We start from the raw sequence: 19,994 nt of genomic DNA, 5'->3' as shown, positions 1-19,994 counted from the left end.
GCTGCAAGCACCTCACCCCAGTAGCCCTCAGCATTCCTAGCTTCCGCTGTGGCCTGGCTGCAAGCCTCGGGGTGGGACGGGGGCATGTGGATATCTTCTGGCAGCCCTTGCATGCACTTCACGCTGGGGTCAGCAGGGTCATCCCAGCCCTGCTTACACGTCTTTAACTTACTCTTCCCACAGCTTTAATGACATTAGATGAAGCCAAGGCACTTAGAATGGTGCTTGGTAGGTGCTCAGTAAGTACTGTTAAACAATTATCTCACTCAACAATGAGCTAGAAGAGGGCCTCGGCCGGGGAAGGGGCCACCACTCACCAACTGTATGGCAAGGTAGCAAAGGACACCCTTCTGTGGAGAAGATGCAGCCCTAACGAGGAGTTTACGTGATCTGGCCAGGCACCCTTGTGCAGCACACAGCCTGCACAACAGTTTCTGGTTCCCTGAAGTACCAGGTGCTTGATACTTACTTGGAGAATGAAGAAAGGGTCGATGAATTTAATCCAGACAAGAATGCAGAGAGATTTTTACCTTTGAGTACATGGAGGCCTGCCCACGGCCAAGCCCTAGGGAAGGTGGGAGCCAGATTTAAGCCAGACTTTCACATTCAGCAGTCTTCCTCCGGGAGGGGGCCCACCGGTGCAGAGGAGCGCCCCCCTCCTCGGTCGCATTGATCCCACCTCCCTTCCTTATCTCGGGAACAGGTTAGGAGGTCTGAGAAGGAGCTGGTACAGGGGTGGACTGTTTCAGGGCTTGGTTAGGAGGCTCGTGTTCTGGGCAAGGGGGAGGAAGCAAAGGGAAAAAATAGGTCCCAGCTGCTAAGCCACTCACAGCTTAGGGGGAAGTGATGTTTAGGAAACAAAGTCCTACGTTGCCGTGGGACAGCCCCGCAACCCTTTTTCCATAGCGTCACCCGCGCGCGGCCGAGGTCAATGCCCACAGGTCCTGGCGCGGGGGCGGGGCGTTGAGTGGCGTCACGCGGGGCGGGGCGCGCCGAGAACAGGCAGAGCTACGGGGACACAGGCTCCGCCTATCACGGGGTCGCTGTTTCGCCGGCGCGTTCTGCGCCCGTCCCCAGCTCTCGGCCCAGCTGGAGGACAGGCGAGGGGGCGACGGGAGTGGCAAAGGGTGAGTGTCCAGCGCCGGGAAGTGGACGACCTGGGGCATTCCCCGCGGACGCTGTCTAGCGCGGGACTGGAGCGACTCCGGAGACCAAGGCGGGGGAGGGGGCGGGGGGAGGAGAGCAGTTCCGGCGGGGAGCGGGGCTGAGGCTAGTGTCTCGGGTGTGGTCGAGCGCTGCGCGCAATCCGGTGTCGCCCGGTCCTGACTCCGATCCGCCCTGGCGGGCGGGCCGCCCCAAAACATGCCAAACCTCCGGGCCACACCTCGCGGGTGACGAACTGGCACCAACCGGCACTCCCACGCCCGCGGGGCCTGGAACAAGTGCCTGGCTTTCCCAAGCCTCGGTTTCTGCTTTCGAGAGTGCAAAGAGGAGTCGTTGGGAGCGTCCATGGAGAGAAGGCCGGTGCGTGACACCGTGCCGGGCACGTGGGAAGCCCAGCAAGTGCGAGGTGGCTTCTTCGGGCAGGCGTGAGTGCCCCAGGATGGGCTTCCCTCCCTGCGCCCCACCAGCACCGCACAGTCAGGCTGCACGAGAGGCCGAGGAAGGACAGAAACGAAGGGTATGGGGAGTAATAACAGGCGACCAGAGCCAAAACCCGGAGTTCGGATGCCCAAGGAAGGAGTTGCTCCTCCCTAACTCAGAGCCCAGCGACTCTCACCAAAGCCTGCGGGCCGCACCGCAGCCCAGGATAGCTGTAAGTGCGGCCCAACACAAAACCGTAACTTTACTTAAAACCTTTTTTTTTTTTTTAACTCATCAGTGTTTGTGGTTTTAATGTGTGGCCCAGAGACGCCAAAAGGTTGGACACCCCTCAGGGGTGTCTAGCCCCTAGACAGTGCTTTTAGAAGTTGCCCATGTTGTAAAATTCGCAGGTTTTTGGTTTGGTTGTGTTTTTTTTTTAAGTTCACAGTTCCTCCTGAAAAATGAGAAGACCTGGCCATGTAAGAGTTTTTTTCATCATAATATTTTTCATAATGTCCAAGTGCCTTATATATGTTTTTTTCTCTGCCATGCTAAAATGCTCTTCCCTGGGCAGGAGCCAGGGTGTACACCCACCCCCCTCACCCCCCAGTAGCTTAGAGAAGACCCTGAACTGCCTCTTTGTCCCAGTCTCTGTGGAAAATGAGAAGTCTTGCCGGTGCCCCTGGGTGTGGGTGGAGAAACCACCCTCCATCCCCCTGGGGGACCTGCTTAGATGTCTGCATCACCAGACCCCCAGGCAAGGTTCAGGCCGCTGGGGGTCAAAAGCCTTGTGTAATTTAGATATGAAGGGAGGAAAGCCTTCCTAACAGCAGGCAGCTTTACAACTACGTACTTTGGTTTGGTTTGGTTTTAGTTTTGATTTTCCTACAACGTCCTGTGCCAAATGCTTTAACCTAGCTGTTCTGGCCCCTTCTGAGGCTGGGAGTTAACACCTCCTTTTCACAGCTTCACAGTTAGTCAGGGACCTTTCAGACTGCTCTGGCCTACCACACCCCAGAAGGGAGGCGGGGCGTACATTTGGGTGTTTTATCACATCTGGTTTCCAGGCCAAAGTAAGCAATTTGTTACTCAGTACTAGCCCCACCACTTAATCAAGTTTTGACACACATAAAGATTTGATAACAGTGAATTCACGGCACTAAAATATCACCATAAACCCTTAGAGAGCTTGCAGACAGCAGTGTGGCCTTGGCAGAATCTTACTGTGCACCAACTTAAAATGAAGCAATTATTTTTTTAACTGGGGAGAGGGAGGCATGTTAAAAAATTGGGCCGGCTCTGGCCAGGTATCTCAGTTGGTTAATGTCTGGATACACCAAGGTTGTGGGTTCCATCCCCCATACCGGGTCAGAGCACATATAAGAAGTAACCAGTGAATGCATAAGGAAGTGGAACAGCAAACTGATGTTTCTCTCTCGATCAATTTTTAAAAATCAGTCTGTATTTTGAGAGCCTACGACGTACTGGAAGGATACTCCAGCACTTCAAGCCTTAACCGCCCATTTTACAACAGAAGCAGGATTAGGAGTCCCTGGTGCAGAACCCTGGGGATCTGAGGCCATCTCCTTGGTCAGCGCTCAAAACTACCCTTGCCCCCAACAGGCCTGAGTGCACCCTGCCCCCACCCCAGCTATGGCTCTGGTCAGCATCAACGAGCTGCCTGAGAACATCCTGCTGGAGGTATTCACGCACGTGCCCGCCCGCCAGCTGCTGCTGCGCTGCCGCCCGGTCTGCAGCTTCTGGCGCGACCTCATCGATGTCGTGACCCTCTGGAAGCGCAAGAGCCTGCGGGACGGCTTTATCACTGAGGACTGGGACCAGCCTGTGGCCAACTGGAAGATCTTCTATTTTTTATGCAGCCTCCGCAGGAACCTCCTCCGCAACCCATATGCTGAAGGTGGGCTGCTTCCTTTTCAGAGCCTCAGGGCCTTTGCACTTGCTATGCCCACACTACCTGGAATGTTCTCACAGAAACTAACACCCATCGTGTTCCCTTGGTTCCCCCTTATTCTTGAGGTCTCAGTTCAGGGACCTGCCCTGGTCCATCTAAGCAGTTCCCTACCTCTCCCCTGTCCCCCTCTATTTAGGACCCTCAGAGAACTTTTCATAACCTAGGATCACCTTTTTAGCTCGTGGTTTGTTTGTTTTTTTCCTTTGCCACAAACTTCAAGTTCCAGGGGCCTCATGGATCATGCTTCCCTCTCTACATCCAGCGTCCACAATGGTACCTTCACACAGCAGGTGCTCAGTAAGCATTTTTTTGAATGAACAAACTGCAGGTCCATCTTTGCCCCTTCAGCGCAGTCCAAGCTGCCTAACGTGTGCAGAGGGCTGCTTCCATGCCAGCCACTAGCCAGAGCTCTTCCCCAAGCGTGACTACCCTCCCATTATCCCAAGTATACAAATGAAGAAAATGATGGTTTTCAGAGGTGACTGCAGTCACATAATTTGAGGCCCCTGTTTAGCGCGTGCTCTCTTGTATTCGCCAGGTTTTTCTTTTGTGCAGCACCTACCATATACCAGGCACCTTGCTCCTTACTGGGGCTACAGCAGGAAATGATTAAGAGGCATTGTCTGTATACTTAGCATCCCTCTTATGTCTGTTTCCCCTCTTTATCCTCATGTGGATCCCAGCAGTTGGCCAAATAAGGCAGGTTAGCTGCACTGTATAGACGGGAACATTAGGCCCCAAGCAAGGTGAGTGTCTTGACTGAAGGTCCAGAAACGCCCAGCTGCTGAAGGCCCTCGGGCCCCTCTAAGAAGCCCTGCAGTCGGCACCCCAGATAATTAGATCTCTCCGTCTCCCCCAGGTTCCTCTCAGAAGCTGCCCAGCCAGGCCACTGGCTCAGCTCACACAGCCCCATAGAGCTAACCTGCAGCCTTGCCCTGTGCCCTCGGCCCAGCAGTGGTCAGTGCAGCCTTGCTTAGATCCTTCCTTGGGCCTACGCTCAGCGCAGCCCAGCTCCTGGACATCTGTAGTGCCCGGCCAGCTTTCCCCTGGGGAGACCCTGGGCACCTGGATAATAGGTGTGGGCTCCTCGTAGAGGAAGCAAGGAAGTAATTTGGAAAAAGCTCCCTGGCAGTTGTTCTGGAAAGCCTTGGGGAGGGCTTCTTGTCTAAGGGCTTCTCCGCTCTGTCTGAAGAGGGAGACCGGAACCTGCTGACCCAACGTGGTGGGACTCTGTCCACAAATAGGGGGTCACTGCACACCACCAACCCCGAGGATGACTGTTCTCCCTGTTGTCCCTCCCACCCAGGGCAGAGGTTTCCTGGGACCCACCAACAAACCTGTAAATGGTCCTCACGCCCCCTCAGATCTCAGCGGTGTTACAATGTTGGGGGCAACGTCAGTTGTCCCATTGGGACATATGCACATTAGTCATTAAGAATGAAAGTACCACCCTGGCTGGTGAGGCTCAGTTGCTTGAATGCCGGCCTGTGAACCAAAAAGTGGTTTGACTCCCAGTCAGGGCACCTGCCTGGGTTGGGGGCCAGCTGTGGACTCGCGAGAGGCAACCCACCAACGTTTCTCTCCCTCTCTTCCTCCTCCCTTTCCCGTCTCTCTAAAAGTAAATAAATCTTTAATTAAAAAAAGGGTCATCAACAGTTAAAAGAGTGAAAGTACTTTTCTGAGAACTATAACTTGGGTATTTCCCAGAGACCCTTGGCAACAAGGAAGTGAGGAAAGGTGGGGTTTTCCCCCAGCTTCACCGCAGGAGTCAAGCTAGTCAGGGACAAAGAAGGAGGGAGGGGGTCCCAGATCAGAGGTGATACAGGTGGGAGTGGGTAGGAGGCGCTGAGCTCTGCGGGGGTGTTGCGAGGCGCAGGTGGGGCACATACCTGGGGATCTGCAACATGAGCAAGCCCCGCATTTCAGCCTCCCTCCCAGGACCAAATGGGGAGGGTCAAGCTGCACATTCACATTTACCCAGCTTCCGTCTCTCCTAGAGGGTATGGCACACTGGCGTATCGACCACAATGGGGGTGACCAGTGGAAGGTGGAGAGCTTACCTGGAGCCCATGGGACAGACTTTCATGACTCCAAAGTCAGGAAGTACTTCGTCACATCCTATGAGTAAGACAAACTGAACCCAGCGTCGCGGGGAGAGGGTCAAGACACCTTTTTCCCAGTTGCAGGCCCACCTGCACAGGGCCTCTGCGAAGCTCAGGGGATGTGGTCCCACCACCAGCTCAGAGTCTCCTGCCTCCTGGGGCAGAAGCAAATTCTGACGGGGAGTGGGGGGCGGGTGCAGGGGTGGAAACCAATATAAGGAGGCTGGGAGCTGCGGGGCAGCTAGGCTGTCAGGGTGTCTGCAGGGGTCCCTAACCTAGAAGTGTGAATTCCTTGGGGCCCTGGCAGACTGGCCCCAGGGACTGGGATCAGATGCTGCCTAGGCGCAAAGGGGTCCAACTCCCTGCATGTTGCTTACGGGCCTAGGCCGAGATAGGAGCCAGAGTCGGCACCGGCCAGGGGACACTGCTGGGTCCCCCGAACCACCACCTGGGTCCGGCTCATGCAGAGCACACCTGGGAATGCAAGCCTTGCCTTCTGTCCTCCAGATTGTGCCTCAAGTCCCAGCTGGTGGACCTCAAAGCCGAGGGCTACTGGGAGGAGCTAATGGACGAGTTCCGGCCCGACATTGTGGTTACGGACTGGTGAGTGTGGCCAGGGCCCCACTGTGCAGCCTCCGCCCTCCTGAGAACCCCTGGAGGGGGTGCCCACTCTGTGCCCAGCAGTGCCCTAGAGCAAGGGCCGCCACAAAGCCAGGCCACCCCCCTCCCCATCGACAGACCTGGCACTTGCTCATCCAGTAGCACCTTCAGGCCTCCCCACCACCCTCTGCCAGCAGTAGACATTGACCTCACCTTAAAGATGGGGAGACTGAGGCCTGCAGGTGAGATGTCACAAACAGGCACTAGAGCAACAGACAACCAAGACCCAGCTGTCCTGGACATCGCAGCACTCACGTGCCTTCTTACCTGCCTCCCCTGCCCCTTGTCACTGTGTAACCCACAGCTCTCTCAGCTTCCTTCTCTGTACAAAGCTGCACAGCCCATGGCAGAAGCAGGACCCCGTCCTGGGCCACCACTCTGAGGGGGGAGGGGTGTGCAGAGCTGCAGGGGCTTGGGCGGGACCAGCAGGGCTGAGCAGAGGGGTAGCGCTGTGCCACCCCTCCCTCATTCTCCCAGAGTCCACAGCCCGGCCCGCTGCAATGCACAGGGGACACAGCTCTGACAGCCTGAGCCTTTATCTCTGTGCTTTGCTTTTTAAGGTGAACTCTTCTCTGAAATACCCAAAAGGGTTGCCCTTTTCTCAGACAGAGTAACCGAGGCCCAGCCCAGACAGACTGCTTCCCGGGGCCCGGGGGGCCCTGAAGGCGGGCCTCACGGGCTATACAAGGAAGTGGCATGCAAGAACTCCAATTTGCAGCCCACGCCAGGGCCGCCCTGTGTCTTGGGGTGCAGTCCTGGAGTGCACAGTCCTGAGCCCTGCCCTCGCCTAGGTTCGCCGCTAGAGCAGACTGCGGCTGCACCTACAAGATACGCGTACAGCTGGTCTCAGCCGACTACATCCCCTTAGCCTCCTTCGAGCCCTCGCCTGTGACCATCCCTCAGTGGAACGACGCTGCGTGGACAGAGGTGAGGCCTCCACCGCTCGCCTGCCATCCACTTCTCCCCGGGCCTGCACCGCCCTCAGCTCTCGCACCTGGAACTCCTACCCTCCCTGTCCTGGTGGTCACTTTTTCTCCCCTCCCTCCAGGTCACCCATACCTTCTCAGATTACCCTCCGGGCGTCCGCCACATCCTCTTCCAGCACGGGGGCCAGGACACCCAGTACTGGGAGGGCTGGTACGGGCCCCGCGTCACCAACAGCAGCATCATCATCAGCCCGAAGGCGACCAGGAACCCTGCGCCCTCCGCAGCTCAGCCCAGGCCCAGGCCCAGGCAGGAGGAGGGTGCTGACCTGTCCTCCCCGCTTCCTGACAGTCTGTCACCAGACAGCTCTTTACTCGTCCTCTGTCCCGGCCAGTCCCGGGACCTCCTGCCACAGTTGTAACCTTGGGCGAACCCACCAGATGGTGGTAACTCACTGCTGCAGCTTTCTGTTAAATGTAGCTCTGCCATTTTGTCATAATAAATGTTTTCAGTAGAACCAGCCTGGCCTGGGTCTGGGAGTTGGGGGTGGGGGTCCCGGGCACTTTGGTAGAGAAGCAGCCCGCCCCCGGCGAGTTTGGCTGCCTCTGTCCCTCCCACGCCAGTCAGTGAGAACCCAGGCCAGCCCTTGGGGCCCTTTATTGAAACAACTCACAGCACAGTATTTGAGACAGTGTTGGCCGGCCAGACCCCAGGAAGCTGAGGAATCCGGGTCCCAGCACCCTTCCTGCCCTTCTGCAGGGGGAGGGGTTCCTCCATGAAGACCACCAGACCTGAGCAGCCCCAGGCTGGAGGGCGGGCAGTCCATACAGAGGCAATAAGAGCACTTGGAATCAGGAGGGCCCCACAGCGCTGCCCTAGACTGAGGGCCCCCAAAGTCCGACAGTTGTGGCATCTGTGGGGGGTGGGGGGCAGACACACCCTCAGCTGCTTTTATGAGCTCGTTCTTCCACGTAGAGCTGCATCTAATGGACAGGAACAAACGGCCACGTCAGGGCACCTGTATGGCGGCTCATGAGCTGCTGCAGGCAGCTCTCTGCCAAGCGTCAGATTGCGTGGCCCCAGCAAGAAGTTAAGGGCCCAGGGGAAATGGGAGGAGCCTCACGCCAGCACTCCCTGGTACTGTCCCCCAGGCCTTGTCCACAAGGCCTTAGCGCACCATAAACAAAGTGTACCCGGTCCCCACACAGCTCACCTTTAAAATGTCTGATGTCATGGTTTTTAGGGGTATCAGCCGGGGGTCATGCATGTGGACATCCTGCTCATCTGCCAGGATCCAGGGGAAGTCCTAGGGAGGGGCCGAGGGGAGGAAGTGGAAGGGGGCTGGACTGTGGCCTGCTAGGGAAGTGCAGGGTCCCAGGCTCCTCCACTGGACAGACCAAGTCTGCAGGTCGGAGCGGGGCTGGGGACCGAAGTAACTTAAAAAGCCCCATGTGCCAATCCTGAGGCTGGTGGGCAAGGACCCCCTCCCTGGAGAACCTCCGCTGAGCCGGCGGCCCCAGCGTCTGGCCCCACCTTTGGGTGCAACGTGCCCAGTTGCAGCCAACGGCAGGCCTGCGGCCGCACAGCCAACACACAAAGGGAACCTACTGGGTGCTAGGCGCAGTCATAAGCGATGCAGCAGGTGCAGTGGCCATGCGCAGCACCCCCGCCCACCTGGAAGTGTGGCATTGGCTCCTCAGAGCCTCCTAGCTGTCTCCCCAGCGGCCCAGACCACTGTCATCTCACCTTGATGACCTGGATCTTCTCCATGTTGCGTGTGGCAGCTTCCCTCGTGTGCACCAAGACTGTGAAAGTACAGCCTGAAGAGGCAAGCGTTTGGTCAAGCCTGGGCCACACCGTGCCTGCCACTCGGCCTCGTTTCTTCCCATGTCCCTAGCTAGCTCAGCAGCCCCACAGATGAGAGTGGACACCAAACGTGAAGACACAGCCAACAGGCAGACTGAAGCCAGGGTGGAGTCAACCAGGGAAGCTTCCTGGAGGAAGTGGACTTTCAAAGGAGTTCTTAAAGGCAGGAAGGAAGCGACGAAGCTCAGTGCAGCCAAACAGGAACTTGAGAACACAGACCAACCCAAGGGAGCCGTGGAAACACCCAGGGAAGAGGCAGTAGGAGGTGAGCACACCTGGGGGGTTGTGGTCCAGGACAGCATCACACACGCTGATCTTCAGGATGAAGGCTCGGAGAAGCTGCTCCACATGAGAGAGCAGGGAGTCTGAGCTGGGAAGGAGAGAAGAGGAAGGCCTTCCATCACACGGGTGCCCGCCTTCCACCAGCAAGCAGTCAACCTGGCATGCAAACCCTATGGGTCCAGGGCCCCTCTGGTCCTTCTGAGAGTTTTGGCTTCTGAGAGCCCTGCTACCTATCATCTGGGGAGTTTAAAACTAGTGCAGGGCCCCAGCCCAGACTGATGAAGTCAGGAGGAGGGGAAAGGGAGGAAGGGATCCCCTGTAGGTGGTTCCTATATGCTAATATCCCCCCTGACCCTCCAGTCTGGGAACCATGATCCCCAGCCTGAAGGGAAAGGGCTTGCCCAAGGCCATACAGGACAGATTTCATTGTCCTGACCTCACCACCGGAAGCCAGTAGCTGACCAGCTAACATACCTGCCCAAGGTCAACTTCTAATTGACTAGGGACTTCACAACTTGACTGGGAAGTTAGGGCACTGGGTTGTGGCCTGGCTCTGCCACCATGTGGGGGACCCTGGGTAGTTTATGTCACATGTCTGGACCTCAGTGTCTCCATCTATGTAAGATGAGGCTGGGACCAGCCATTCACCATTGCTGTGGCTTTCCCAGTATGACACAGGAGAATCTCCATGTAACCTGTGTGACATCCCAAGACCACTTGGGGGCCTGCCTGTTAGGGTCACACGTTTTGCGTTTCTCCAGGATACTAGGCGCTGCCTTAAAGGGGTGAAGGAGGCGTATTCCGAGGGACCTCACACCATCAGCAGGGCGACAGCGGGGCGGCGCTCACCTGATAGACAGCAGCGGAGGCTGGGTGATTTCAAAGACGAACTTCTCCACTGGGCGGTGCTCTTTGTCCAAAATGACCACCACCACTTTCTCTACATCATTCTGCAAGGACAGGAATCCCCTACTGCAGAAGTGGGTGCCCCACCCACCACCACCTGCCCCCGCCATGCCCAAGGAAGGAATGGAAGGGCGCTCTCACAGCCCTGCTCGGCCTCTAGGCTGATGGTCCCCAAGAGCCTGGGGAGATGTCTGAGAAGTTCAAGTGGGCACTCCCGGACGTGAGTGGTATGGGGTGAGGGGAGACTACCTGGTCCCCTTAGGGGCCCCAGGACATCTCAGAGAACAGGACAAAATAGATGGGGAAAACCCTAAGGGGCCAAGCCCAGACAGAACTTGAGGGTGGGGGATGAGAAACAGATGTGCGAAGAACAGAACCCTCCCAGGGAGGCGCCACTCATAGAACCACCCACGAGCCAGAGCTCCTGGGCCAGGCACACCCTGCACGTGGCCCACGTGGGCTGGGACCAGTCCCTGGGCTCGGGTGGTCTCCAGGGGCAGGAAACAGGCTTCTGAGTGCAAGAGGCATGGGGACCCTGCATGGTCCCAGCATCCCTCATCCCATATCAGGGGGTGGGGTGGGCTGGGGGACCTGGTGGCCTCACCTTCTCCAGGAGTGGCTTGACACAGTGCAGTGTGTCCTGGATATACTGGTTCAGCTCCGGGTGGCAGGACATCTGCACACAATGCCACAGCAGCTGGTGAGGCCCACAGCACCGACGAGGTGACACCCACCATCCCCTCCAGGAGCCTAGGCCCTGCCTCCCTTTGGAGGGAGGCCCAGGAGCTCCCTGGAGCGTCCTACCCAAGAGACCAACTTCCTACCATGGGGCCAAGAACTCAGAATCATCCACACAGGGGGATGAGTTAGAAAATAAGAATTCAGTCTCAACATTAACACTTAACATAGCATTAGGGTTTCCCTAATGTGGGGTCCTTTGGCCCTTCCAGAGTCTGAGAAACCCCTAAATTGTATGTATTTGGGCATATGGGTATTTTTTCCAGAGAGGGGATCCAGAAATGTAATCAGTTTTCAAAAGTTAAAAATCTGGAACTAAGGAGCTATGTGGCCTCAGGCAAATTACTTCTCTGAGCTTTAATAAACTTCATCCGTGAAGATCTCAAAAGAAAAAGCAATAATTAAGATATGCATGTAGTGAGTGCTCAGTAAGTGCTGTTCTCTCCCTTTCCCTCACACATCCTTTAAGCTTCCACCACTTTCCAGTGTTCAGTCATTCATTCTAATGTTTACTGAGTGCCTTCCGCGGGGCAGGCACTTCTAGAGACTGGGAATAGAGTAGCATAGTGCTTTGTTTCCCCCTTAACCTACAATTAGGGTGAGGGCAGGAAGAAGGTGCCTGAGGTTTGCAGGAATCCCCTCCCCCAAACCAACCACTGACCAGCTGCTTCAAGAACTCTTTTCAATCATGCCCCAAGGGCAACTCTAGTCAGAAGGCCTGGTCCCTAACTGCTGGAGGATAACTCCCAGTTCCGAGGGGAGGGTAGGAGCCAGCACTGAAATGGGGGGGGGGGGGGGGGGCGGTGGCTACCAGTAGCTGCCAGGACCTGGGAAGCGAGGCCCCGCCGCTGGAGAAAAGGGGCTGGGCTTGAAGGTGGAAATGAATTTTTAAATGCACTCTCTACCCACTCTACGATTAGGGAGGTGACCCCTAGTGGTTCCAGCCCGTTTGTGAGGGCTCACCTGGACAGGCACGTTGTATTTCTTACGCTTCTGGAAAATGCCCACCGGGTAGACCTCGCGCACGTAGAGGATTAGGTGCACGGCCACCTCCAGGAACTCGCAGAGCACGTCGGCCACCACTGCGAGGGTAGAGAACCCGGTGTGTTCAGGGAAGCCCGCTGGCCCAGGCCCTCCCTCGCCCCCGGGTAGGAAGGTCCAGCATCCCTACCTTGGCCAAAGTTGAGGTCCTGTCGCGTAAGCGTAGTCATCCTTCCCGCCACCTAAGGGTGGGACAGGAGTGGGAGCTAGTTCCAAAGGTCCAGGCAGCCACAGGGCCCGCCCGCCTCCACCGCCCCTCCCTTCCGCCTGGGGGGAATGAGGCAGGACCCCCCCAGAACCCAGGATCAAGGCAGCTGGGAACGACCCCTACACTGGCGTCACAGCTCGGAGCATCAACCGCGCCTCGAACAGCTTCCTTTCACTGGCACTTCACTCGATGTCTCGTGGTGGGTGATAGGAAAGGCCAGAGCTGTGCGGGCAAAAAGGGCCGCAGAGGTAACCACAGGCTGTGTAGGGCCGGGAGCGGAGAGCGGGACACGCGGTAACAGAAACTAGGCTGGAATATGGCTCCACCCCCTGCACGGCCGGCCCCCTCCCCGGAGAGAATCCCGCCCCTCTCCCCTCCCTCGGTACCGGCTCTGGCCTTGGTTCCCGGCTCGAGGCCCGGCCCCCCGCGCGGGGAACCACGGACCTAGGCACTTGCGCCTCCAGCTCAATCCGCGCGGCCCTGGCGCCGCTTCGTGACGTCCGCGGCGCCGCGGCGGGTCCTAGAGCGCGCTTCGGACCACGCCCACTCCCCCCAGCGGCTGAAGCAGGGGCGGAAGCCGCGGCGCCCAGGGGCGGGGCCTTGGCGGGGCGGGGCCTTGGCGGGGCGGAGCCCGGCCTCGGAGCTGGAGAGACCCAGGGCCCGAATGGGATAATATTGCGCCAACCTGACTCCTTTCAATTTTGAGTGGGCACGATAAAAGGCAACTTTGGTCTCCACGTCGGATCGTCCTCCCCAGGGCATTTCTCTCACTTTAGGAGGCGCAGTAAGCGGGTGAGTACGTGCTGCTGGTGCGGACCAGATGGAGGTCACAGCTGGGAACTATGGACAGCGACATCTACTGCTAGTTCCGGCAACACGGTTCCCGGGTTCAGCTGCCCAACCGAAAGCGAATCCGCCGGCTTCGGGGCGGGGAGAGGGGGAGGACGAGGGTGTACCTGGGATGCCGCCACCCCCACCCGGAACCTGTACGGCCTAGCTTTACCTCCCAAGAAGATAAAACCTCCCGGGCCCCTGCATTATAACAATAGCTGGCCCTTGTGAAGGTTCGTCGTGTGCCAGACGCTGGACTAAATGTGTCCATGGATGATGTCACTAAATTCTCAAAACAATTCTACGCGAGTTACTCTCGTCCCCATCTTACAAATTAACCAACGAGGTTTAGAGAGGTGAGGTAAAATGTCACACAATTGGGGGAGGGGCGCGCGGATCTGCCTTCTGCCACTACACTTTACAGCTCTGGAGTGATCCCCTCCCTGCCCCCCGCCCCATGGGCCCCTGAAAACATTAATATTAAAGTAATTACTAACATGGATTGAGCACTTGTTTGTCAAGCACTGATCTCTTTAATTCTCCCATTAACCCTAGGAGCTAAACACCCATTTTATAGCCTCACTTTATAGATGGTAAAGCAGGCACAGAGACGTTCTCTAATTTGCCAAAATCACACATTTGAAATACAAACCCAGTTTGACTTCTATTCAGACTTCAGGACTTTGGCTTATTATCAGCCCCTTTCTTTTACAGTTGGGGAAATTAAGATCAGAGAAATGGCTGTGGAGTTACCGAAAACCAAGTCAGAACCAGAAGCCCAGGGGCCTTGTCTCTGACCTCCCAGGGCTTGTCAGAAGTCATACCCATCTGTGAGTACACAGATCTAGCCGGGAATGTGGGAGACCCTTTACCCCAGAAGCCTTCAAATCTTCATTTACACACTTCCGATGGGGTGGGGGCAAAGGAGAGAATGTGTAGCCTGGCCCATTAAGCTAGGAATGCCAGCAGAGCAGGTCTCAAAAGGAGTCCTTGGAAATCTGCATCAGAATCCCTGGGGAGCCCATTCAACACTGGAAACCCTGGCCTCCCAGACCTACCAGTTTAGCCAGAGTGCACAGCATGGTACTGGCCCTTTAAGGGCTCCCCAGGGGCCCTGATGCCCAAGGAAGTGAGGGAATTACTACACCCGGTTTGGGATGTTCCCAAAGAAAGTCTGCATTTCATAAAACTGCACCGCTTACCCCAAAAGGGTGAATAACTGATGTCAGTTGATGCACCTGGCAGCGCATCTGGGGCGCAGCAACTCTTCTCAGGACAGGGAGGTCCTGCCCCCATCGTGCCATGCGTGAGAGGACCGCTTTCACACGGAGCCAGCCAAGGAGCTCATGGGCACGTAGAAGGTGTCCCTGGATCCTTGAGATGTAATCATTGTGATGCTTTGGCCACTAGGGAAATGCGGATCCTTCTTTGCCTCTTTCTGGAGGCTAGTCAAGTAGCTTTTTAATTGGTGACAGGAAGTGACAGTTTTAGAGAGGCAATTCCTTGTAAAGCGTCCCTGCGTCCTGGAACCTGGAGTGGAAAAGCTCAGAGCCCAGCTACTCCTGCAGGGTGGCCTCCAGGGCGCAGTCTGAGTGGCATGGGGGCTCATGCCAGGCCCCCCTCCGTGGGCCCACAGCCCCAGCCCTCTGCCCTAAGGAGACACAGCACAAGCCACCCAAAGGCCTCCTGACATACAGCGAGAGGAACTCCAGAGACACCTTGGAGGACCTACAACCCAACACTTATATTTCTCCAACTGGGAAACTGAGGTCCCAGTAGCCCTTGTTTGACGCTGGGGTACCCACCTTGTCAAAACCCATAGATAAAAATGGCTGGGTTTGGGGCTTTGTATTCAGAGTCAGCCATAAACAGAGGAAAGCAGGTGGGAGACAGATGAGGGATTCAAACTGATCTGACCCCTAACTCCACGAAGGCCTCCGCTCCTCATTCATGAAATGAAGAGGATGGATGGATGTTCCCTAAACCTCTAGTGGCCTTGGGTTCCACAGGGGCCGAGAGGCTGGGGATAGGGCAGGGGCAGGGGCTGCTGGGGAGCGCTATGAAAACTCATCTGTCACTTCCACCCACAGGGCTCTGCGGCAGCTGGCTTTTCATATCTTAATCACGTCAGCATGATGGATGGTCGAGGGACCCAGATGACATTATGGGGTTAATTTATTACATTTTTGAATACCCATTTGCTGGGAGACTGTTTCTGTTTTTCAAAGTTATTTGCATATTTTTCACCATAACGACAATATGTAGGAGGGTGTCTGAGAAGGAAGGATGGATGTTGAGGAGGAGGAAGAGCTTTATTTGCCAACTGGAGCAGGTCCCCGAGGGTCTGCAGTGGGAACAGAGACAAGATCATTCCCAGGGGACATTTATATTGAAATTAAAGAGAAGGCAAGGTGCAACAACGTCTTGCAAAGGAGGGCCTTGCAAAGACTAAGGCCTGCATGGGCCAAGAGGGTTCCTGGTGACTCACTGAGCAAGCTCACAGCGATTAAACTGGGCAGGACAACAGGTAACAGTGTCCAGACCCTGAGATGCTTTCAAAGCCCCTCCTCTTCCCATCAGGCTGATCACAGGCTGAATCACGGCTCCTGCCCCTGCCAAAGGGTCCCAGGACGCCAAACACAAGGAAGTGGGGGAGTCGCAGAGTCGGCCATATAGAGCTTGGCCACAATCCCACAGATACCAATGCTCAGGAACCCAGCCAGTTGAGACGACAACTCAGCAGAGACCCAGTCTCATTCCTTCTTTTAGTTCAGCACCTCAGCCAGTGCCTGGCCACATCCACGTTCTCAATGAGAGTGTGTGAAATGAGGGAGTGAGAGACCAGAGGAACTAAACAGTGGCAGACAGTGGCTCATGACCACTTGTCTCACTCAAATCCTAACCGTCTAGGTGAGGGGCAAAGACCGCTGATGGCAGGGATTTGGCGAGGCCTGCAGAAAAGAGCCGCTTTGGAAAAGGAGCGAGGAACGCGGGATGCTCGCTCACTGCGGTGCCCCATGTCCCCCAGGCTGCTTGCCTGCCCCACCTGCGGTTCCTCGCCCACCACTGCCGCTGCACCAGCAATTTAGCCCTTCGCTCTCTGAACCTGTTTCCTCACCTGTAAACTGGGGTAGTAGTAGTACAAATTCCATAGAGTTGAGAGCGAGTCAATGAAATAATGCTTGTAAAATTTGAGGTGCACAATGCCTAGCACAGAAATGCTCAATTAGCAGCTGTTATGACAATGATACTAAAATCAGCACATGCTTGCTAAGCCCCTAGAGCAAACCCTCTGGACCAGCCAGCATGCTTTTCAAAACCCCACCCAAAACACCCGTAGCTGTGCGCTGCCCCCACCCCGTTTTCATTTCCCTAGGCAGCAGGCAGCCCCCAAGGTGCCCTAAGGGAAGACACGCATCTTCATGGCCCAAGATGCCTCAACAAGGGGCTGCGGCAGGCAGACAGTTCCTCTCCTCCCTCATTTGGCCTTCTGGTGTGAGGCCTGACCTGCACGGCTGTCCCAGGCCCTGGGGTCCACTGCTGACCTCAGACCCAAGCCAAAGCCCAGTGACAGCAGGCACGCCCCATACTTCAGCCAGGGTTGAATTTCTGAATCTCTTCCTAGACTCTGAGACTCTGCCCAAATGCACAGAGACACTGAATGTCTTCCACAATTTCAGGAGCGCCCAGGCCCTCTGAAGTCATTCTGGGGTCCAAGGGTCCACAGGGCAAAAACCCTTGATCCAAAAAAAAAGTTGAGAGCAGCTCAACTTTTAAAAAATAACTGCTTTATTCAGATGCAATTCACAAAGCATAAAGTTCACCCTTTTAAAGTGTGCAATTCATTGGTTTCCAGGATAGTCCCAAAGTTGGGCACCTGTCACCACTGTCTAATTCCAGAACATTTTCATCACTCCAGAAAGGAAAAGCTGCACACACATCAGCGGTCACTCCCCAGTCTGCCTCGCTCCAGCCCTTGCAACCACTAGTCTACTTTCTATCTCTGTGGACTTCCCTATTCTGAACGTTTCCTATAAACTCAGTCACATAATATGTGGTCTTTCACATCTGGCTTTCATGTCTTAGCATAACATTTTCAAGATTCATCGGATGTGATGTGTATCGGTACTTTGCACCGGTTCCTCCTTCTGCCTGCATCGCTCTTCTCACAGCCACGTGGCTCATTACCTCATTTTCTTGTCTCTTCTTCTTCTTCTTCTTCTTTTTTTTTTTTTTGTTCTTAAGTCATTTCATTACCTCACTTTCTTTGCTAAGAAATTGCCTCACCAAAGGAACCTTTCCTAGGAACCTTATGTAAAACAACTCTTCCTCTTCCTATCTTCTCTCCTTAATGCTCTTTATTATTATTTTTTCATAGCAGATAGTCACCACTGGACATATTACATAGATATTTGTTCACTTGCTTCTGTCTCCTTCACTGGGATGCAAGCTCCGCGAGAGCAGGGAGTCTGGTCTGTGTTGTTCATTACTGGAGCCCCAGTGCCCAGAACAGAGCTGGCATATAGTAGGTACTCAATAGGTTATGGGATAAGGGATTTAAACCTTCCGGTGAAGCCCTGGCTGGTGTGGCTCAGTGGATTGACTGCCAGCCTGTGAACCAAAGGGTCACCAGCTCGATTCCCACTCAGGGCACATGCCTGGGTTGCAGGCTAGGTCCCCATTAAGGGGTGCGTGAGAGGCAAGCACACATTGATGTTTCTCTCCCTCTCTTCCTCCCTTCCCCTCTGTCTAAAAATAAATAAAATCTTTTAAAAATAAAATAAAATAAACCTTAGAGTGAATAAGCAGCCCAGCCCTTTCACCAGTCCACCCTGATGCCCATCAAGTTGATGGCATTGCAATAACAATAGCAGTTGATTTTTCTAGAGCATTTTCTGTGGGTCCAGGGCCTTATAAACATTATCTCTTTACAAAGGTTTTCGCACTTAACCCTTGAGCCCTAAGAATTAAGGGCAATAATGAGCTCAGAGAGGTTTAGCGACTTGCCCAAAGAGACGAGGAATGTTATCAGAAGAGGAACCCAGGTATTCGGCCTGACTACAAAGCAGAGCTCTTAAACCTCTGAACCACAATTTGCCATATTCTGGAGACAGAAAAAACAACAACAAAAAAGTAGAAATGGAAAGACTGTGGCTTCCCGCACGCCAGTTCCACCCCACCGCTTTTTGATCTTTTCAGCGCCCATGGCCCCGACGACCCCTCCGTGAGTTACGGGGGCAGCGGGACCCATAACACAGCATTCCGGGACTCCCAGGGTCGGCAAGACACGGCGCCCCGCGCAGTGATGGATGAGCCAGTCCCCAGCCACTCGCTTTGTCCCGGCAGGGCTGGGCTGGGAGCATCAGACAGACTTTGGACGGGGCGTGGCGAGAAGCGGACGGTGTGTGCGGTGCGGGGGAGGGGGTAGGTAGAACTGCCTTGCTTCCTTTTGAGGGGCGGAGGGCATTAGTGCGGCCGTCAGCTCCCAGGAGTCTCACCAGGTAGTGCTTTGAAGACCCCATACCCCTACATCCAAGAGCGAGCTCTTCTAGATCCCTGCCCCCACTTCACATACTTTTCGGGGCTACAAAGGCTCAGCGGTGCCGGGTCCAGCCTTCCTCGCACGGGGCATTTCTTCTGTCCCATTTGACAGCCTAAGCGGAATAATCCTTTTGGAGACTGGCCGGCCCCTACCGGGCCAGACGCCGCAGCAGCTGAGCGCTCAGCTCCGATTCATTATTGGGGTCCGCCAGGGACCCCTGCCGTGGCCCTTTGTCGCCCGCTCCCGGCGGAGCCGCTCCTAAAGCGCCACCGCTGCCCGCGCCCCGCCCGTCCCACGCGCCTCGGGCCGCGCCGAGGCGGCTCTTACGCACCGGGAGGAGTGGGCCCGCCTCGCCCGGTGCCGGCACGGCCGCCCGGCTGCGCCCGCCTTTGTCTGCCTCCTTTGTCTGCCCCGCGCCCTCGCGGCGGAGGCGGCGGCTAGGCCTCTGGGGAGCGGGCCCGGAACGCCGAGGGCAGCTGGCGAGGGCGCGCCGGGCGAGAGCGCGCGGGGCTGGCCTGGCCCTGGGCTGCCCCTCCACGGGGGGTCCTCCAGCAGACTCCCCAACGCCCCTCCTCCGCCCCCTCCCGGTGCTCCCGCCCCCTTCACTCCCATCCGCCTCCGCCCCCTCCCCTCAAGCCCCGCGCAGCTTGGGCACATCCTCCTGCCTCCCGCGCACCTCACCGCGCGGTCCCCTCTTAGCGGCTCGGTCGCCGGCTGCGTTCGGCTCCCGCAGGCTCTTGGCCCCCGTCCCGCCGGCCGGACAGGTAAGGCTTGGCCTTGGCCCGCCCCTGGCCCCGCCCTTCCGCCTCACCTGGCTGCGTGCCGGGACAAAGGTGGGCTACCTGGTGCGCTCAGGAGCGGAGTGCGCGTAGGGCTTAGGCAAGAGGTGAGGATGCTGCTTTCTTCCCTGCCCTCCCCGCCCTCCGACGCGTAGGTCCGTCCGCCGCCTCCGCTCCCCGCCGTGACTCCCCTCGGCTCCTGGCTCTGCTCCGGCCCCTCATCCACCCACCTTCCGCCGGACACTCACTTTTCCACGCTCTGACACTCTGCCTCGCGCGCGCCCTCGCCGCCCTCTCCCGAGCGCGGCTCTCGCCCACTCTTCTCTTTGGCACTAGCCTTCTCCTTCTGGGACCCGGTCTCTCTTTGTCTCTCGGTCTCTGATTCTCCGGGTGGTCTCTCAGACCGGGGAACCCAGTCTACTACCGTTCGAAGAAGCTTCGAAGACTCCCCTGAGCCCCGGACGGAGCTGGCAGGTATGCCCTCCTGCCCCTTCCGAGGCTGCCCAGGAGGCTGAGGTGTGTTGTAGGGAGAGGGCAGTCTGGGCGCGACCCCCGCTCC

The 19,994-nt window shown here is 56.5% G+C and overlaps 2 protein-coding genes across 5 annotated transcripts; one reads left to right on the top strand and one right to left on the bottom strand.

Moving 5' to 3' along the window:
- Positions 1 to 1,010: 1,010 nt before the first annotated feature.
- Positions 1,011 to 7,776, top strand: FBXO6 (F-box protein 6). 2 transcript variants are annotated; one of them, XM_054579742.1, is made up of 6 exons: positions 1,011 to 1,127; positions 3,208 to 3,502; positions 5,554 to 5,680; positions 6,166 to 6,261; positions 7,110 to 7,245; positions 7,367 to 7,776. In XM_054579742.1, exons 2-6 carry the CDS (start codon positions 3,238 to 3,240, stop codon positions 7,661 to 7,663), a joined length of 921 nt encoding a protein of 306 aa, XP_054435717.1. In that variant the 5' UTR covers positions 1,011 to 1,127; positions 3,208 to 3,237; the 3' UTR covers positions 7,664 to 7,776. The 2 variants fall into 2 exon arrangements, with proteins under 2 accessions (XP_054435717.1, XP_054435718.1); XM_054579743.1 differs by lacking the exon at positions 1,011 to 1,127 and adding an exon at positions 1,468 to 1,816.
- A 121-nt stretch (positions 7,777 to 7,897) lies between these two features.
- Positions 7,898 to 13,058, bottom strand: MAD2L2 (mitotic arrest deficient 2 like 2). Of its 3 annotated transcripts, none has more exons than XM_054579744.1 (10): positions 12,969 to 13,058; positions 12,407 to 12,505; positions 12,206 to 12,257; positions 11,998 to 12,116; positions 10,901 to 10,972; positions 10,240 to 10,340; positions 9,384 to 9,478; positions 8,989 to 9,062; positions 8,456 to 8,548; positions 7,898 to 8,225 (listed from the first exon to the last, which is right to left on the bottom strand). In XM_054579744.1, the coding sequence occupies exons 3-10, from the start codon at positions 12,243 to 12,245 to the stop codon at positions 8,184 to 8,186; spliced, it is 636 nt and encodes a 211-aa protein (XP_054435719.1). In that variant the 5' UTR covers positions 12,246 to 12,257; positions 12,407 to 12,505; positions 12,969 to 13,058; the 3' UTR covers positions 7,898 to 8,183. The 3 variants fall into 3 exon arrangements, with proteins under 3 accessions (XP_054435719.1, XP_054435721.1, XP_054435720.1); XM_054579746.1 differs by lacking the exon at positions 12,969 to 13,058 and adding an exon at positions 12,728 to 12,832; XM_054579745.1 differs by lacking the exon at positions 12,969 to 13,058 and adding an exon at positions 12,670 to 12,784.
- Between the last annotated feature and the right edge of the window lie 6,936 nt (positions 13,059 to 19,994).

Source organism: Pteronotus mesoamericanus, unplaced genomic scaffold (genome assembly GCF_021234165.1).
Source record: "Pteronotus mesoamericanus isolate MK-2021 breed Mesoamerican mustached bat unplaced genomic scaffold, CSHL_Meso_final contig_557, whole genome shotgun sequence".
In the NCBI taxonomy this organism is placed as follows: Eukaryota; Metazoa; Chordata; class Mammalia; order Chiroptera; family Mormoopidae; genus Pteronotus; species Pteronotus mesoamericanus.
The sequence above is the reverse complement of the archived record's forward strand: the minus strand, read 5'-3'. Positions and strand labels throughout refer to the sequence as shown.